We start from the raw sequence: 18,417 nt of genomic DNA, 5'->3' as shown, positions 1-18,417 counted from the left end.
GTGTGTCTGGAATAACTGCTCTTTCTCCTCTGAATATGATTCCAACTTGAACACTCAGTTCATCTTGAAATGAGTAGTAGTGTATGACATCGTTCTGTGTATCCATTTTCTTCTTTGGCCATCCCGACTGAATGGTCTGTATCAGTGTCTGCATTTTCTTGTCTTTTGTGGTTTCAGAGTGACTAGCTTTGAGCTTCTCCTCTGAGATGTGTAGGTATTGGGCCACATTAATGCTTTCGATTATTTCAGCTTCAACTGATCCTTCTGTGGTACTTCCTGGTAAGTATGCTCAGCTCAGAGTATCGGCAAGCAACATGTCCTTCCCAGGAACATATGTAACTTCAATGTCATATTTCTGTAGTTTGAGCAACATTCCTTGACGTCTCTTTGGTGTGCTCAGCAAAGACTCCCTCACAATGCTCTCCAGTGGCCTATGGTCAGAATGTACACTCACTCTCCGGCCATAAGAATACTAATGGAATTTCTCCATGCAGAAAACAATTGCCAAATGTTATTTTTCTATTTGGGCATAGTCAATCTCTGTTTTTGTCAGTGCTCGATTCCCAAATGCTATAGGTTTCCCACTTTGCATCAAGGCAGAGCTTAGTCCTGTCTCTCGAGGCATCGTGCTGTAGTGTCAGTTCATCTCCCGAGTGGCGGAGCGGTCTAAGGCACTGCATCTCAGTGCAAGAGGCGTCACAACAGTCCCTGGTTTGAATCCAGGCTGTATCACATCCAGCCGTGATTGGGAGTCACATAGGGCAGCGCACAATTGGCCTAGTGTCGTCCGGGGTAGGCCCTCATTGTAAATAAGAATTAACTGACTTGCCTAATTAAAGGTTAAAAAAAATATAGAAAATAAAACATCTTCAGGGTCATAGTACTTCAGTACTGGTGCGTTGGCATTGGTTTCTTTGATCTTGAGGAACGCCTGTTTGTGCATCTCACTCCAGTCCCATATATTTTCTTTGTGCGTCAGCTGTCCCAGTAACACACTTGTCAGATAAGTGTTTGTAGAACTTTGGCAGATAGTTCACCATACCAAGTAGTTGTTGTACTCCTTTCACATCCGTCGGTCTCGGCATCTCTCGTATCGCGCAAACTTGATTTTGAGTCCTTCTGATGTCAGTAGGTGTCCAAAGTATGGAACCTATTTTTCTTTCTTCTCAGGCGGAACCAGTCTGAGTTCAGCTTTATGTTATTTTCTCTGCATCTGTTTAGGAATGCCCTCAGTTTCTCAACATTGTTCCTGTTTACTATCTCCAGCTTATCACCCGCTCCTGTAATCAAAATATTATCTGCGATGGCGTGTATTCCCGGTAAACCCTCCAGCTCTTGGCTCAATTTCCTTTGGAACATTTCAGGTGCCGGGCTAATCCCCATCGGCATCTTCAACCATCTGTACCTGCCACACAGTGTAGAGAATGTAGTCAGATAGCTTGACTCTTCTTCTAGCTGTAAGTGCCAGAAACCCACACTGTGAATACTCTTTCTTTTAAAAAGGTCCAGTAAGAATGCATCGATTGTTGGTAAAGGAAAGTGACTTCTCTTTAGTGCCTTGTTCAATGGTATGGGGTCTATACATATTCTCAGTTTACCATTTGGTTTCTTCACAATCACAAGGCTGCTTATCCAATCGGGTTCTTTTCTCCACCGGTGTAATAATCCTCCTGTCCTGAAGGCTGCTCTGCCTTCTTTCAATGGCTTCATCATTGTGACTGGAACACTTATTTTAGGTAGTTTCATTGGCTCCACCTTGTGGTCAATCTCGATTTTGTAGTTTCCTTACAGACATCGTCTCCTGTGAAGACATCTGAATATCATCTTTTTATGTTCTCCATAGTTCACTGAGCATCTGTGTCTGTACCCTCTGTCACAATGCTACCCACAGCAAAAAACATAAAATGTAAACTGCCATTTCTCTAAGTTCATGGCCTGATCTGCTTTACTTCCTAGTATTGGCACCGTAGAGACCTCGTCAAACTCTAGACAGGCGGCACAGTATCTTGTTTCCTGGATTTCTCAGTTGAATCTTGCATTTGCCCCGTGGCTGTAGTGAGCTCTTGCTGTACATCACTAGGATTTATTGGGATAATATTACAGCTTGCTCCACAATCTAACTGGAATCTCACAAGTTCTTTGACAATGAGCATTTGCTGCAAATAACTGACTAGGTCTCTTGTCTGTAGTAACACTCAGTGTCCTCATCTGTCTGTCATGTTATGCACTCATTTTCCTTTCCCTTGCTTTGACATGCACTTTGCAGCAAAACGATTGTCCTTCCCACACTTTTTACACTGCTTCCAAAAGCTGGCCATTTGTTTTTACTCCTCTCATGTGTTTCCCCACAGAGTTTGCATGAGATTGGATACTAGTCCTTTTCTTTCTTTGTTGTATGTTTTATTGCATGTACTTCCTCAACTGCATTACCTTGAATTGTTTTACTGTTATTACGTGACAACTCAGATCGACAGAACAGATCTACAAATCGGCATACATTTGTCTGTCAGGTTATCCTCTCTTAGCAGTCTCTCTCTAAGATGAAAGTCGCATGTGCCACATACAATTCTATCATGGATCAACGAGTCTTTAATATCACCGAAATTGCATGTACTGGCTAGCGTTTTAAAATATGTTACATATTTATCAATACCTTCATCAGTTCCTTGACCTCTCAACAGTCTCATTCAATTTTGGGTTGCAATTGCGCGTCAAACGCCTCAATAAACTGGTTCACTGACGACCTCGCGGACATTGAACACGTCATTGTCTCACACAGCTTCCTACCACTCTCTCCAATGAGATGGTAGAAAAGTTTCACTTTCACGGTCTCCTCCGCATCCTCTAGTGTAGTAAGAACCAGGTAGAGTGTCAACTCCTCTTTCCACGATTTCCGGCACTTCGCCAGGTTGTTGGTGGTTTTAATCCAAGCGCGCTCTCCACCTTGCAACGTGGTTTATCTCTGCGTCACCCGTTTAGGTGGCCTTCTTGCTATATAGCTACATAGCTCACTGTTTTCGAGTCACTTCCAAGTTTGCTACTCACAGTCTCTCGATGGCGAAAGTAATTTTCCTGCCGACAAGTTCGTCTGCGCTGACACCATATTTCATATCTGTTCTGTCTCTTTTCAGATAGGACGGTTAAAGCATTTCAGCTGCTTAACTATTGTTTATTAACAGTCAACATCTCATCATCAATAGAGACGCTGGTCACTGCAGTAGAATGGTAGGAGCGAGTGTGGCACACATTAGTGTCCCCACTGCAACACATAACAATACTATTGTTACACCTAACACAGAGAATATAAATAATATGTGGTTATGTACAAATTGAAATGATGTTTTAGTCAAATGTTATATCTTTTTGGTCAATTTGCAGTCTACAAATTATTAATAATTATTCAAGTCAAAATCTGCCCTGATGGCCTATGTAATTAATTTGAAAGTCCCAAAATGAATGAATTCTTGATATTGGCTTTAAAGGGGCATTCTACTGAAGTTCTAGGTTCGCGCGGAGCAGTTATGTCAAGTCGGAGACCATCGTTCGTCTCCGCCTTTCAAAGTGTGTTACATTATAGCGATTAAAAATTGTCAAACTGCATAAACTTTACAAAAACCAAGTGTTCAAAGTTCATTTCTTTTACTGCAGTCAATTGCAAGTTTCTGCATTTGCTCTTCACCAGCTTCATCCTGCAGCCATCACCTGCATTGTGGGAGGCTGTATTGTCAACCAATCATTAGAGTGTTAAAGTTTGAACCACGCGGCTGTGCCCAAAAGACTTGACTGAAACAGGAACCAACTTTGCCGCGATTCATGTACAGTGGATAAATACACATTTAAATGTGATATTTGGGGCTCTCTCACCAATTGATTGTACAATGTAGGCTACATATATTATTTCAGTTTGTGAGTGTGTGATATGGGGTGGGAGAAGTGTGTCAATTACGTTAACACTGCCATGCTGATCTGAGCCTTGCTGTTGGAAAACCACAACAGTGTCAGACTTGACTGTCGCAAATGCACCTCCCTGACTTTATTTGTCAACTTTTGTCTACAGTCCTCTGCGTTAGCCTTACATCTCAAACGTGCCCCTACACTTAAGTGTTTTTGAATAATTTAGGAATTGTTAAAGCCACACTCTGCAAGATGTCTACACCATCAAAGAGTGGGTCACCAACAGACCCTTTATTAACAATGGATCAAATGTATCCAATGACATTGACTGAAATGTTTCTTAATATCTATTATTATAGAGATCTGCTCAGCCTAAAAACATGACATTCCATGAGAGCAAGATTAGATTTGAAACTCTTTATTACTATGATGGCTGCAAGTTTTAAAAAAAGATGTATGATGAAATGTGGTAAAGCTTTGCCTCGGGTTATTGAGGGATGTGGTCTGGATTAGACCTCATAGGAAAACAGTTCATTCAGGTCTGTTTATATAAAGTGAAGCCGGTTCAGAAGGGAAACCCGAGTGCTGGTATCAGCTGATCACATGAGCAGAGATTGCAAAGTATTTCTGCTCTGCCAACCCCTCCCCAGCCTCCACCTGTTTGGCTCCTCTTTTGTTCAGTCAGGGGGATTGGTATAGCATACCGTGCTCACTGCCTGTAGTTATTATATCATCTTTATATGCTGGGTTGCTCTGGCAGTGAGCCAGAGGGACGAGGGATGGGGATTTTAAATCATTTCACTATTCGTATCATGAATTTTTATCCGTATATTTGAAATACAAAATACACGTTTTTAACCTGAGCACTGCTGCATGAGGCAAAGAGGCTGGCGCTCTTTTGCTGCAGGTGAGTAGGGGCTGGTGAGATGGGAGCAAACAGACAGAGGGAGAGAGCGATGCAGTAGCATCTCCGCAACAGCCACAATGTTATTTATCATTCCTTATAACAGTGCCCCGTCTTGACTGGAGTAGCCTAGAGAAGCTAGCTAGCTAGGCTAATTGAGGCGACATGCTGTGCTTTCTCCCCAACCCGATTCAGGTAAAACAACAGCCTCGTTGTAGCCTACCTGCTCCTTTCAATTCCAGAATTGTATTCCATATTGCATTATGTGTACTCTCACTTCACAAATACTAACATCCATTCGGATATTAGAATATTCGAATACCGTGCACATCCCTAGTCAAGACCTAATGTATTGTTAATCTTTTCTAGTAAATGATTAAGCAAATGTGTGGTGTTTCCTTTCTGAACTAAATTCTCGATTTGTCTTTGGCAGGAGAGGGACCAGACTCTTGCCCTGACAGCAGGAAGAGTCCTTCAGAGGAACCACAGCCAGAGACATCCAAACCAGCAAGACCACACCACTGCTCCCAATGTGGAAAGCGTTTTTAAGTGGTTATGGAAGCTGAAAGGGCATGAGAGAACACACACAGGAGAAAGGCCTTACCACTGCTCTCAGTGTAGAAAAACTTTTACCCAGTTAAGGAGCCTGAAGGAACACAAGAAAATACACACAGGAGAAAAGCCTTACCACTGCTCCATGTGTGAAAAGGGTTTTACCTGGCCAGGGGACCTGAAAACGCACGAAAGGACACACACAAGTGAGAAGCCTTACCACTGCTCCCAGTGTGGAAGGCGTTTTAAGTGGTTAGGGAGCCTGAAGGAGCATAAGAAAATACACACAGGAGAGAAACCTTACCATTGCTCCTTGTGTGGAAAGAGTTTTACCCAGTTAGGCAACCTGAAAAGGCATGAGAGAACACACCCTCAAGAGAGACCAGACACTCACGATGATAACAGGAAGAGTCCCTCCGATGAACCAGACCCAGAGACGTCCAAACCAGCGAGACGACACCACTGCTCCCAGTGTGCAAAGTTTTACTGAGTTGTGGGATCCAAAAGAGGACACACACAGGAGAAAAGCCTTACCGTTGCTACAAATGCGGAAAGAGTTTTAGGTGGTTAGGTAGCCTGAAGGAGCATGAGAGAACACACACAGGAGAGAAGCCCTACCACTGCTCTCATTGTGGAAAGAGTTTTACCCAGTCAGGGGACCTGAAAAAGCATGAGTGAACACACACAGGAGAGAAGCCCTACCATTGTTCCCACTGTGGAAATAGTTTTAGGTGGTTAAGGAGCCTGAAGGAGCATGAGAGAATACACACAGGAGAGAAGCCCTACAACTGCTCCCAGTGTGGGAAGGCACTTTCTCGATTAGGGTACCACTTTCTCGATTAGGGTACACAGGAGAATTGAGAAGCTACAGTTGAAGTCGGAAGTTTACATACACCTTAGCCAAATCCATTTAAACTCAGTTATTCACAATTCCTGACATTTAATCCTAGTAAAAATTCCCTGTTTTAGCTGGGTCAGAAGTTTACATACACTCAATTAGTATTTGGTAGCATTGCCTTTACATTGTTTAACTTGGGTCAAATGTTTCAGGTAGCCTTCCACAAGCTTCCCACAATAAGTTGGGTGAATTTTGTCCCATTCCTACTGACAGAGCTGGTGTAACTGAGTCAGGTTTGCAGGCCTCCTTTCTCGCACACGCTTTTTCAGTTCTATAGGATTGTGGTCAGGGCTTTGTGATGGCCACTCCAATACCTTGACTTTGTTGTCCTTAAGCCATTTTGCCACAACTTTGGAAGTATGCATGGGGACAATTAATCCACACATAAAACGGCCAACCAAATAGTTTCTTGTCATCTGTCCTCCTTCCAGGCTTTTTCATCTTTGAACTTATATGGTGATCGGCATCTAAACTCTCATAGTATTACCACGACGACCGGCAAAACAGTTTGTCTTTCAATCACCCACGTGGGTATAACCAATGAGGAGATGGCACGTGGGTACCTGCTTCTATAAACCAATTAGGAGATGGGAGAGGCAGGACTTTCAGCTTGATCTGTGTCAGAAATAGAAATGAGTTCTATTTATGTATGGTACAGAGATCGAAATTCCAAGGTGAAACATTGTTCCTGAGGTCGGATAGGCAGACAGCTAGGCTTATATTGACCCCAGCTGTTCCAAACTAAATGCTAGGCTGGAAGCAAAAGGAAATAATAATGTGCAAGTTTAGATAAATACAAGAGATGATTAGGACAGCAACATGAACATGACATTCTTATGAGGCAGGGTGATCATTTTCAGATTGATCTGTTAGCAGGCATAGTGTGCCTATAACAGCCAATAACAGTAAGGCTTGGAACGCTGCTTTTCCAACCAGCACCCAGGATCAAAACAACCCATTTCATAATAAGTTATATTCTTCAAGAATCAATAGCTATATAGCCTTTGTATGTATACAATGAATTGCATTGAATTGCTGTGTGATTCTTTGTAATGAATAGCACTATAAAAGTTAAATGTATTTTTAATTAATTAATTAAATAAAACGCTTAAAAAAATGTATGGATGTACTAATTCTGGATCTTCCCTTTATCTGGGCATTCTACTGAAGTTCTACACTTGTTTTTTTAATGATGTTAATGTACAATATGTTTTTTAATGTAATAATTCGTTAAAGCCATCCTGTAAGATGCCTATACCATCTAAGAGTGGGCCACCAACATAACGTTATTAACAATGGGTCAAATGTTACCCATTCAAGTACCTATCTGCAGTGTCTGTCATATGAAAGTTAAGTTCCAAAGGTTTCCAAAACTGTATCGCAAGTGAGGATTATTGTTTCTTAACATTAAAACAATGTCGGAAATGTACACATTGGCCCATACATCCGACTGAGAACCCTAGAGAGGGCTACATGCCATCTTGTGTTAACAAAAAACAAAAAATGGGGGATGCATCCCAGCAAAGCCACTACACAACACAACACTAAACAATACATGAATTGCACTTTACGGTGACAAACGGTGCTCACAAACTGTTAGGGCCTACATAAAGTCCCAACAGTTTACCACTGCTACACCTGGCTATCAGCGGAGCCTTGTCTGGCAGCGAAACAGTTAATTCAGCCTCATTTACTGCCTTTAAAAAAAACATAGCTGATATGGCTGACTTGCTTTAAAAAAAAAGTGGTTTCTACTGACAATTGAGATGTACAAACTATGGCAAAAGGTGACGACAAAGCAGATAAAGAGGCCATCCATCATTTTGATTAAGACGTTAATGAGCGAGCTAGGACGGAGGTACTGTAGTCAATACAACTATTTGTTCAGCACTTTTGAAATGTACAGCGACAGAATTCAGAACATGGGCCGTTCTTAGTCAGAACCGTAGGATAAATAAAGGGGGCATATAAGCTGACAATGAAAGCTCTTACAATATTCAATGATTACATCTACATGTGCACCACCAAGTCAGAACAGTAGGCAAAATGAAGAAGGGAAAATGGGCTACAAACAGCTTACTACACAACATACACTTAGTATTACTTTTTTATTTTTTTACCCCTTTTTCGTGGTATCAAATTGTTTAGTAGCTACTATCTTGTCTCATCGCTACAACCCATACGGGCTCGGGAGAGACGAAGGTTGAAAGTCATGCGTCCTCCGATACACAACCCAACCAAGCCGCACTGGAGGTAGGCAAATAATTACAATTTTGCAGATTAACACTGGAGTGATAAATGATCAGATGGTCATGTACAGGTAGAGATATTGGTGTGCAAAAGAGCAGAAAAGTAAATAAATAAAAACAGTATGGGGATGAGGTAGGTAAAAATGGGTGGGCTATTTATGGATAGACTATGTACAGCTGCAGCGATCGGTTAGCTGCTCAGATAGCAGATGTTTGAAGTTGGTGAGGGAGATAAAAGTCTCCAACTTCAGCGATTTTTGCAATTCGTTCCAGTCACAGGCAGCAGAGAACTGGAACGAAAGGCGGCCAAATGAGGTGTTGGCTTTAGGGATGATCAGTGAGATACACCTGCTGGAGCGCGTGCTACGGGTGGGTGTTGCCATCGTGACCAGTGAACTGAGATAAGGCGGAGCTTTACCTAGCATGGACTTGTAGATGACCTGGAGCCAGTGGGTCTGGCGACGAATATGTAGCGAGTGCCAGCCGACTAGAGCATACAGGTCGCAGTGGTGGGTGAAAACGGATGGCACTGTGATAAACTGCATCCAGTTTGCTGAGTAGAGTGTTGGAAGCTATTTTGTAGATGACATCGCCGAAGTCGAGGATCGGTAGGATAGTCAGTTTTACTAGGGTAAGTTTGGCGGTGTGAGTGAAGGAGGCTTTGTTGCGGAATAGAAAGCCGACTCTAGATTTTATTTTCGATTGGAGATGTTTGATATGAGTCTGGAAGGAGAGTTTACAGTCTAGCCAGACACCTAGGTACTTATAGATGTCCACATATTCAAGGTCGGAACCATCCAGGGTGGTGATGCTAGTCAGGCGTGCGGGTGCAGGCAGCGAACGGTTGAAAAGCATGCATTTGGTTTTACTAGCGTTTAAGAGCAGTTGGAGGCCACGGAAGGAGTGTTGTATGGCATTGAAGCTCGTTTGGAGGTTAGATAGCACAGTGTCCAAGGACGGGCCGGAAGTATATAGAATGGTGTCATCTGCGTAGAGGTGGATCAGGGAATCGCCCGCAGCAAGAGCAACATCATTGATATATACAGAGAAAAGAGTCGGCCCGAGAATTGAACCCTGTGGCACCCCCATAGAGACTGCCAGAGGACCGGACAGCATGATGATGGTCAAACAAGCAGTAAGAGGAAGAGTGACACAGAGGCAGGCCAAGAAGGCAGTATCGTCAGCCGTAGGCCGAAAACGGGAAACCTCTCACCCAACCCAAGAGGAAGTCCTCCAGTGACATCACTGTAGCGCCAAAATTTGAAGGCGAAGAAGAGGGGTAGACCAAGCAGGAAGAAGAGAAGGAAACGACGTGGAAGGGAAAGGAGAGGTGGCTCCTAAAGAGGCAGAGGTGAAGAAGAGGCCCAAGCTGAGCTTGGCTGTCCTCAGGGAAGCAGCCCAGTATATTCTCTAAGTTCATGAGCATGGGATGGATTAGCTGCCACACAGGAGGAAAGACAGAGACAGCCGAACCTGACCAGGAGGAGACGCAGAGTAGCCAACCTCAGGAGAATGGTGGGGAACACAGGAAAAACCCTCGGGAGAAAGTAAGAGAGGAAGCGGAGGAGAAAGCTGAAAGTGAGGTCATAGCCGAGTACATGTCGTTGGAAATCCACTTCATCGACCGTGTCCTGTCTGTCACATTTTTTTTGTACCCTTGCTTTAGCCATTATGTTTTGTCTATTACTATGTTGAATCTGGACTCCTCTTTTCCTCTCCCCTGTCCAGAGTACCTGTGTGTGGACCTGATGGAGCGTTTGTTCCAGGGCCTTCTGGTGTTGAGGACACGCTGTCTGGAATGTGAGTGTCACGCTAAGAGGAGAGAAGACTTCCAGGACATCAGTGCCCCAGTGCAGGCGGACGAACACCGCGGCCCAGACAATAGCTCGGAATGTGAGGGGTGTTACTATGTGTACACACACTCACACAGGGTTCTTGTTTAATACGGCAATCCTGCAGCCTAGAGACTCTACCACACACGCACACACGTTAGCACATGGTCACACATACATGAACAGTCACCACTTAAACAAGCGGTTTCAAAGATCAGCCCAAACAACAGTCTCCACAATGTATATCCTCTCATATTACAACCATCTCACCCTAACCCCTTCTCCTCTGCTCTCCACCCCTCCAGTCTCCCCTGACCCAAAGCTGGAGCTGAAAACTCTGAAAACTCTCCCAGTTTGCCTCGGTGGAGAGGATCGTAGGAGAGTACCTCTGTGAGACCTGCCACCACTACACTGAGGCTGAGAGGAGTCTGCCATTTGATAAAACCCCCCCAGAGGTCGTCACCATCCACCTCAAGTGCTTCTCTGTCCTTTATAATACCCCGTCTCAAGTCTGCTTGGTTTTGCACTTACTCTAGTTACACTGGATGGATACTTTGCCACTTACATACAACTTCAACACACAATCAGATATAATATAACACAGAAGCGCAACACCACATTATACATCAGTACTTGGTAAGCCGATCTGACGAAAAAAGGACGCTGTAAAGGTTCACTGTGTTTAGATTAGCTCAGTGTTGGTTTTGCAACCATCTTTGTAACCTCTGTGTCTCAAGCTACTCAGCATGTGTAAACTGACGCTACCTCTCTCTCTGTGTTGTTCAGGAAGGACCCGTACTCCGGCCTCTCAAAGGTGAATACCCCCCCTACAGACCCCTTTCAAGCACTCTCTGGAGGAGTGGTGCATGCACCCCTCAGCCACTGGAGGGCAGCACTACCAGCTGTTTGCTGTGGTCATTCACAGCGCTGTCACCATCTCCAGGGGACGGTACACCACCTACATCAGGATGATGGACAGCAAGGACACCAAGGTCCACCTGCCCAAGGGGGATGAGAAGCAGAGCGGAGAGGAAGAGGAGTGTGGTGGGAAATTGCATGGTCCGCAACCCAAGGAAGAGGTGTTGGATTATGATGAAGGGGAAGTGTCTTACAGTCCCAATGTAAAGGACAAAATGGTTCTGCTAACGCCAACTCTGCCAGCACCACAATAAACAGCAAGCTGGGGGCCAAGAAGGCCTCAGAGGGGGTGGGACTGCTGGGGGGGCCAGAGGAGCCTGTCCAGCTACGACTTTGGGGGCAAAAAGCAGACAGCCAACCCAGACAAGGCAGCTTCTACTGGGACAGACAACATCACCACCAGATGATCCAGACGGATTTCCAGGGCCCCGGGACACGGTAGTAATGGACGGATAAAGAAGGAGGCTAAGGAGGTCCTTGTGACTGGGTGCTAGGGGGCTGGAGGTGGGGTGTCTAGGGAGCAGGTCCTGAGCAGCCTGCTGCAGAACGAGGGGAAGTGGATGCTCTTTTGATGACTCTGAAGTGCTTTTTTTTTGAGGAGGAGGACTTCCTGAGAGCCTGCTCTACTTCTACTCCATACCTGTTATTTTACAGGAGGGTCTTCCGCCAGGGACACCACTTTGTATGTGTGTGGGTCAGTGGCGGTTGTAGCTTGTATGGCTCCCTGGGCGAACACCAGCCGAGCAAGCCCCCCTCTTTAGACCTAGTGAAGTGAGTTTGGAACAACTAAATGAATGCTTAGTAGAATAGTTTTCACATACAAACCTTATGTCCAAACTCCGAATCAAATATGCTTCCCAAAAATTACATGGTCGCTGTGGTAGAACGTTTATTTTGATTGGCCATTTGCTGATGTGTTCATGTAAGTAGTTTGGTGGTGTAGATGCTGACCTTTTTTGCCCACGCTACAGGCGGCTATATCGGTCCTCTAACACAGGACTAGTAAAGGCTCAGTGAAAAACAGAGGGGGTCTGCAACACCCCTACTTCCCATGGCTATGCATGTAAACAGGATTATTAGGGGTATCGTTCTTCTTGCCAAGTATTTAAACATTTTAATCAAATGTATTAATCTGTCTACCCACAATAATCGCATTATTGTGTGCATGTAACCATATTCAGTGTAGCCCACCGAATCACATTGGAGCGAGCTGTTCATTTGGCTCCCTAATTTGCATACTGGTAACCTTTTTGGCTGTTAATCTGCAGATAAATTATGAACGCATTCAATGAAGACGGTGACTCCTCACTGCAGGAACAATAGGTAGCGGAGAGAGACTTATTCTGTTCCAAACATGACAACGATAAAAAAAAAATTGGTGAAGTCAGAAATATATAATACTTATAAACCTTTTGTTCCGTTTTTATATATATTTTTTTTTATGTAACATTTTTTTCAAGATGTTTAACACATTTTTCTGTTTCTCATTTTTCTGTTTCTCTCTCTTAGATGTCAGGTCCTGTTTTGGGGACCTGCGTGGTTACTGGTACCGGATCCAACCCGACATTTCCGCTTATAAATCGATCTGTGGACACCGTAGATCGAAATGGCTTGCATGGAGCGATAGCCCTGGTTCCTACGGACACAGTAATTCATGTCGTACAGTAAAACTGTACGTAAGACCTTAAACCAGTCTTTTCATATGGGCCTAGACAACATCCAAAATAACTAATAATACACTGAATTCGTATACATTTGCAGTAATTTAAAATTGTAAATCCATGTCTTTCTACACAGTACCACAAATCATTTTATCAATCTGGGAGGAAAACTTGATGAAGTAGCCAATCATTTTGCTGTGTATTTTAGATGGAATCAAGTTATTATAACGTACCAGAGGCCACCAAAATACAGCTCATTAGGCAACCTTATTTTAAGCCCCCACGGTCCGGGAAGTCCATAGATTTACTTAGGGAAAACACGGGCTCCATGCCTTCAAATACTGTTGGACCGTCAGAAATAAGCTGCTCAGTTTTGGTCCATAATGTTTAAGTTCAGTTAGATACAGATAAAGGTGACCATCTCGGTCTAATTCTTCGGTGGAATATCTTTTGCACGTGTAGAAAATAACATTTCTTGGTCGATTTATTATTTTGTACAACATTGTATAAATACATTCAAGCAGTCAATAAATACCTAGCCAATCACTTTACAAAATGCTAGTACAACATGGTATTGAAGAAGACATGTTTTTGCATCGTGGATTAATGTATGTAGCCTACATTGGATGTTTTCTTGTAAAGTTCTGTCCAACAGCAGTACCTCATTCCAGTTAAACAAGTCCTGGCCCTATGAAAGATCATATCTAGAATGATGACTTACTATAAGCAATAAAGTTGTAACTTATGTAAAACATCATTTCTATGAATCTTTTCCCTGCTGTCAAAAATATTAGATTCTAAAGATTTCAAATAAATGGTTTGGTTTTGAAACCAGAAAAGTCCAGAGTAGATTCTTTTGCATGTGAATTATTCCCACATATTTTATGCTTCTCGCTCCTCCTAATTTGTAGATTCTCTTGTACATTTAATAAAACACCAGCTTATGCAAAGCTTTTCTTTGTTTGCCCAAGAGTTCAAGATTGTCTTTTTCGTCTTCAAAGAACAGTACTCACCCATTAGGACATTCAAATAGTTAAAGTAAACAAAAAAATACATAACTATTCACTGTCAATGTTTAAAACATTTCCCTAACTAAAAACAAAATGTAGCTCAAATTAGAAAGCATGATGATAAATAGTGTCGGTACATATTTTGTTTTCTTTCTTTCCAATTTTTTATTAAATATTAAAACGTTCAAGTCATAAAATGCATTGATACACAGTAAATAAAAAAAGTGCACACATGAAATATGAATACAGATTTGACATTATACGTAGTAAGATCCACTTTGTTAAACCCACTGATTGCGTAAACAGGCTGCCAGCCTGTAAACGAATTAGACACTTGTATGACGTACCGAGTTCGTGGTAACACTTCTTTAGCTTTCCGTCTGCTCGCTATCGGGAACGCTGACTCTGTCTTTACACATGAATAAACTAAGGCAATGATTCTTAATTAAAAAAATGTTCTTCATCTTCAAAGTTCAAGCTTGCGGAGACTCATTCTGCTGAAGGAATCCCTGTGGGAAAAAAAGAACACAGAATGCAAAGTCAGTGAAATATGGAGAGGCCAAGCCATACCAGATTGGCCATGCATATAACCTTACACCCAGTAGAAACCAAGTGCAGACAGTTTTACAGAGGTGATTCCAAATCACAGAATACCAAACTACCTGGTGAAGCTGTCCGTTTGCTGCATTTAACAGACGCAAAAGCAGGAAATCATATTTATGTGGAGGGGAATGCATGACAAAACATAAGCAATAGGAGTACTTCATACGTCCAAATTAACATTATAAACACTCCAAAGAAAGTGTCGTGAACATTAGAAGCAGTTTACATTTAAACTGTTTCTATGTCTCAAAAAACATTTGTTGCCATAGTTGCACGTGATTTAATGCTACTTGTTAGCTTTTCCCTATCAGATAACCTGGCATACTTATCCCTATGCTAAAAACACCAGCTGGACATGATTTTTCCTGTGACAAATATTGTATCGGCCAATTAAAAACGTTGACGTGACCATACCCTTTTTTCCCCCATGAGCGTCCTTAACAGAAGTCACATAGCACCATCTGCTAATCAAAGTCAGTAAAACATGCACAAAACTTAAGTTGGACAGATAGCTCACAGTCAGGCTTCTAATCCCAGGTGAGATAGTTTTTTCCTTTGAAATGTAGACCTACATTTATTGTGATAGTGTGTTGCCGAAGGGTGCAGCCAAAACCGTGTAAATGAAGATGACAAATATATCTAAATTAGAAGTTTTTCTGAGATCCTCTCGTAGACCGACACATTCTATTATACAGGGGTGTAGATCAACCAGATCGCACCGGAGCGATGCTTCGTCACTTCTCAGAATGGTGCTTGTTTAATAAAGTGTAAAACTTAAGGTGAATCAACGTCTCGCAAGATCACTTACTGATTCATCAGTATTCTACATAAGCCCAAAATACCGAATATATAATAGCATAGTTTCATGTAACTGCTAGACCTGAAACACCATTTCATATGTAGGCTACACTTACATTTTATATGCATTATTATAAATCATCCACTTTGTTACATTTTGAATCGAGCATCAACAAGTCAGTGAAAAGTTTTAACGAGCGACAGATCGTTAGAAAATAAAATTACAAATGTAGTTTATTTCTATTATACAAATGTTGTGGCATAAGTGTCAGTAAGAGAGAAGTTTTGCTCCTCTCGAAAGTGAAACAATATACAGGGGCAAGCGAATTAGCCCATCTTCATTTAAATCTGTGTCTGGAATAAATACAGGCACTAGTAGCAATATACAATAGTAATATACATTAGGCTATTTATTAGCCTATTTCGTTGATAAATGAATAGGACTAAGTAAATCATGTGCATTTTCATCTGTCGTGGTCATTTAACAATGTGGGTGAATGAATGAAGGACATGGCGGAGACAATTGCAAGATTATGTTATAATACTGTTATTGCATCAAATGTTTTTTTTTTTTATGCAACAGAATAAGGGGGGTTCTCAGAACACTTTCATCTGTGTGTGTTCTACTGAGGATGGGCCTCTGGGAGCTTTAATGCTGACAGAAGATTTACCAGGTCTTTGGGGGATGAACCTAACAAGACCGCATTCCATAGCATGAGTTACCATTTCTGTACTGGGTTACCATGGGGGAGATGGCTCCAGTATTGAGTTGGTGGGTCCAGACTCTGGTTTCTACACAACGAGAACAGTCTCGACAGCGGATAGCCTTTGCTGTGAATTATTAGCATCTTTCATTCGAATCTTAACCTTGTGACCCATTCCATACATCTGTTGTTTGTCATGAACATCCAGGAGGATGGACTTTGCTATAAAGTGCTGTGGCTTAGTCCTGCTGGTTGGACTCAACGTATCACCTATGGAGGGGGCGTGTTGACAAGCTCCACTACTGCAGTAATTAAATAACAATGTTTACTTGTTTTGAAGAAATGTACAAGTCTCTCCTTTTGATTCGAATAATTCCACGACAAGGAACATAATGATGCACTCTGAGTGATAGCGCAGTAATGTGCACTTGAGGTTTAGACCTTACCAGCATATAAAGCGCACGTCTGGGTTTTCCGATCAAGAGTCAATCAGATTACGAGTATCAAGTGTGATAAAATGGATACGATTCCGAATTTCCAGTATGACGAGATCGGCACACCCCTAGTTTAAAATTAAACCGTTTTGAATGTTCACAAGCATGTTCCTGCTTGTCAACATACACACACACACCTGTGAGAGGTGACCTGCAGCACAGGTTTATAAAGCTGGGGTATCTTTCTGCAGATGAGTGGCTGTAGCGCCTCCTTCAGACGATGGTAGTTCCTCTCCAACTCCCTCTGGTACTCCTTCTGGTCTGGACCAATTAGACTCTTGTTCTTACGGAGGGCGTCTTCACACCTGTATGGAGGAGAATAGGACAGGTGTGAGCAGAGCACTGGACTTCAATAAGACCTGTTGCATACAGCACAGGGAATTGGAGTCCATAATCTTGATTTACAAACAACAGTACTTTAAATGTAATAAACTTTATTGACCTCTAGAGCGGAAATTGGTACTTCACCTCTTGGTGAAGTCTTTGAAGCAGAGGCGTAGTTTGTTGTGGTGTCTGTAGAGTTTAGGGTCACTGGGGATCTCTGAAAGGAACACCTGGGCCACTTCCAGAGGTCCCTGGTTGACGGTGGTCCCCACAGACCCCTGCAGGACCATTTGCAGCATCTTGGCATCGGAGGGGTCCTGGTGAGTGGCGAAGGCCAGCTCCTGGGTCTTCTTCTGCATATCCTCTATGGCCACCTCAATGGGCATGGAGCTGATCTAACACAGGGTCAGAGAGACAGGGATTGACGATCAGATGGAGAAAGCAGACGAGAGACAATTGTTTCAATATTTACAATTAACAGACAGAGATACAGTGGGGAGAACAAGTATTTGATACACTGCCGATTTTGCAGCTTTTCCAACTTACAAAGCATGTAGAGGTCTGTAATTCTTATCATAGGTACACTTCAACTGTGAGAGACGGAATCTAAAACAAAAATCCAGAAAATCACATTGTATAATTTTAAAGTAATTAATTTGCATTTTGCATAAGTATTTGATCACCTACCAACCAGTAAGAATTCCGGCTCTCACAGACCTGTCAGTTTTTCTTTAAGAAGCCCTCCTGTTCTCCATTCATTACCTGTATTAACTGCACCTGTTTGAACTCGTTACCTGTATAAAAGACACCTGTCCACACACTCAATCAAACAGACTCCAACCTCTCCACAATGGCCAAGACCAGAGAGCTGTGTAAGGACATCAGAGATAAAATTGTAGACCTGCACAAGGCTGGGATGGGCTACAGGACAATAGGCAAGCAGCTTGGTGAGTAGGCAACAACTGTTGGCGCAATTATTAGAAAATAGTTCAAGATGACGGTCAATCACCCTCGGTCTGGGGCTCCATGCAAGATCTCACCTCGTGGGGCATGAATGATGACGAGGAAGGTGAGGGATCAGCCCAGAACTACACAGCAGGACCTGGTCAATGACCTGAAGAGAGCTGGGACCACAGTCTCAAAGAAAACCATTAGTAACACCTACGCCGTCATGCATTCAAATCCTGCAGCGCACGCAAGGTCCCCCTGCTCAAGCCAGCACATGTCCAGGCCCGTCTGAAGTTTGCCAATGGCCATCCGGATGATCCAGAGGAGGAATGGGAGAAGGTCATGTGGTCTGATGAGACAAAAATAGAGCTTTTTGGTCTAAACTCCACTCGCCGTGTTTGGAGGAAGAAGAAGGATGAGTACAACCCCAAGAACACCATCCCAACCGTGAAGCATGGAGGTGGAAACATCATTCTTTAGGGATGCTTTTCTGCAAAGGGGACAGGACGACTGCACCGTATTGAGGGGAGGATGGATGGGGCCATGTATCGCGAGATCTTGGCCAACAACCTCTATCCCTCAGTAAGAGCATTGAAGATGGGTCGTGGCTGGGTCTTCCAGCATGACA

General features: G+C 43.0%; 1 protein-coding gene and 1 pseudogene across 2 annotated transcripts in view; one reads left to right on the top strand and one right to left on the bottom strand.

The window, feature by feature from the left end:
- The first annotated feature begins 8,226 nt into the window (after positions 1–8,226).
- Positions 8,227–12,022, top strand: LOC139407981 (ubiquitin carboxyl-terminal hydrolase 1-like; annotated as a pseudogene).
- Positions 12,023–14,058: 2,036 nt separating this feature from the next.
- The window catches only part of LOC139406807 (dedicator of cytokinesis protein 7-like), a 98,115-nt gene continuing 93,756 nt past the window's right edge, over positions 14,059–18,417 (bottom strand). For both annotated transcript variants that reach the window (XM_071149856.1, XM_071149857.1), the window contains 3 exons: positions 16,986–17,236; positions 16,655–16,822; positions 14,059–14,427 (listed from right to left, as the gene is read on the bottom strand). In XM_071149856.1, the coding sequence (XP_071005957.1) occupies positions 14,385–14,427; positions 16,655–16,822; positions 16,986–17,236 (462 nt within the window). In that variant the 3' untranslated portion in view covers positions 14,059–14,384. The remainder of the gene's footprint in view (positions 14,428–16,654; positions 16,823–16,985; positions 17,237–18,417) is intronic.

This window comes from Oncorhynchus clarkii, chromosome 4 (genome assembly GCF_045791955.1).
Source record: "Oncorhynchus clarkii lewisi isolate Uvic-CL-2024 chromosome 4, UVic_Ocla_1.0, whole genome shotgun sequence".
NCBI lineage: Eukaryota > Metazoa > Chordata > Actinopteri > Salmoniformes > Salmonidae > Oncorhynchus > Oncorhynchus clarkii.
The sequence above is the reverse complement of the archived record's forward strand: the minus strand, read 5'-3'. Positions and strand labels throughout refer to the sequence as shown.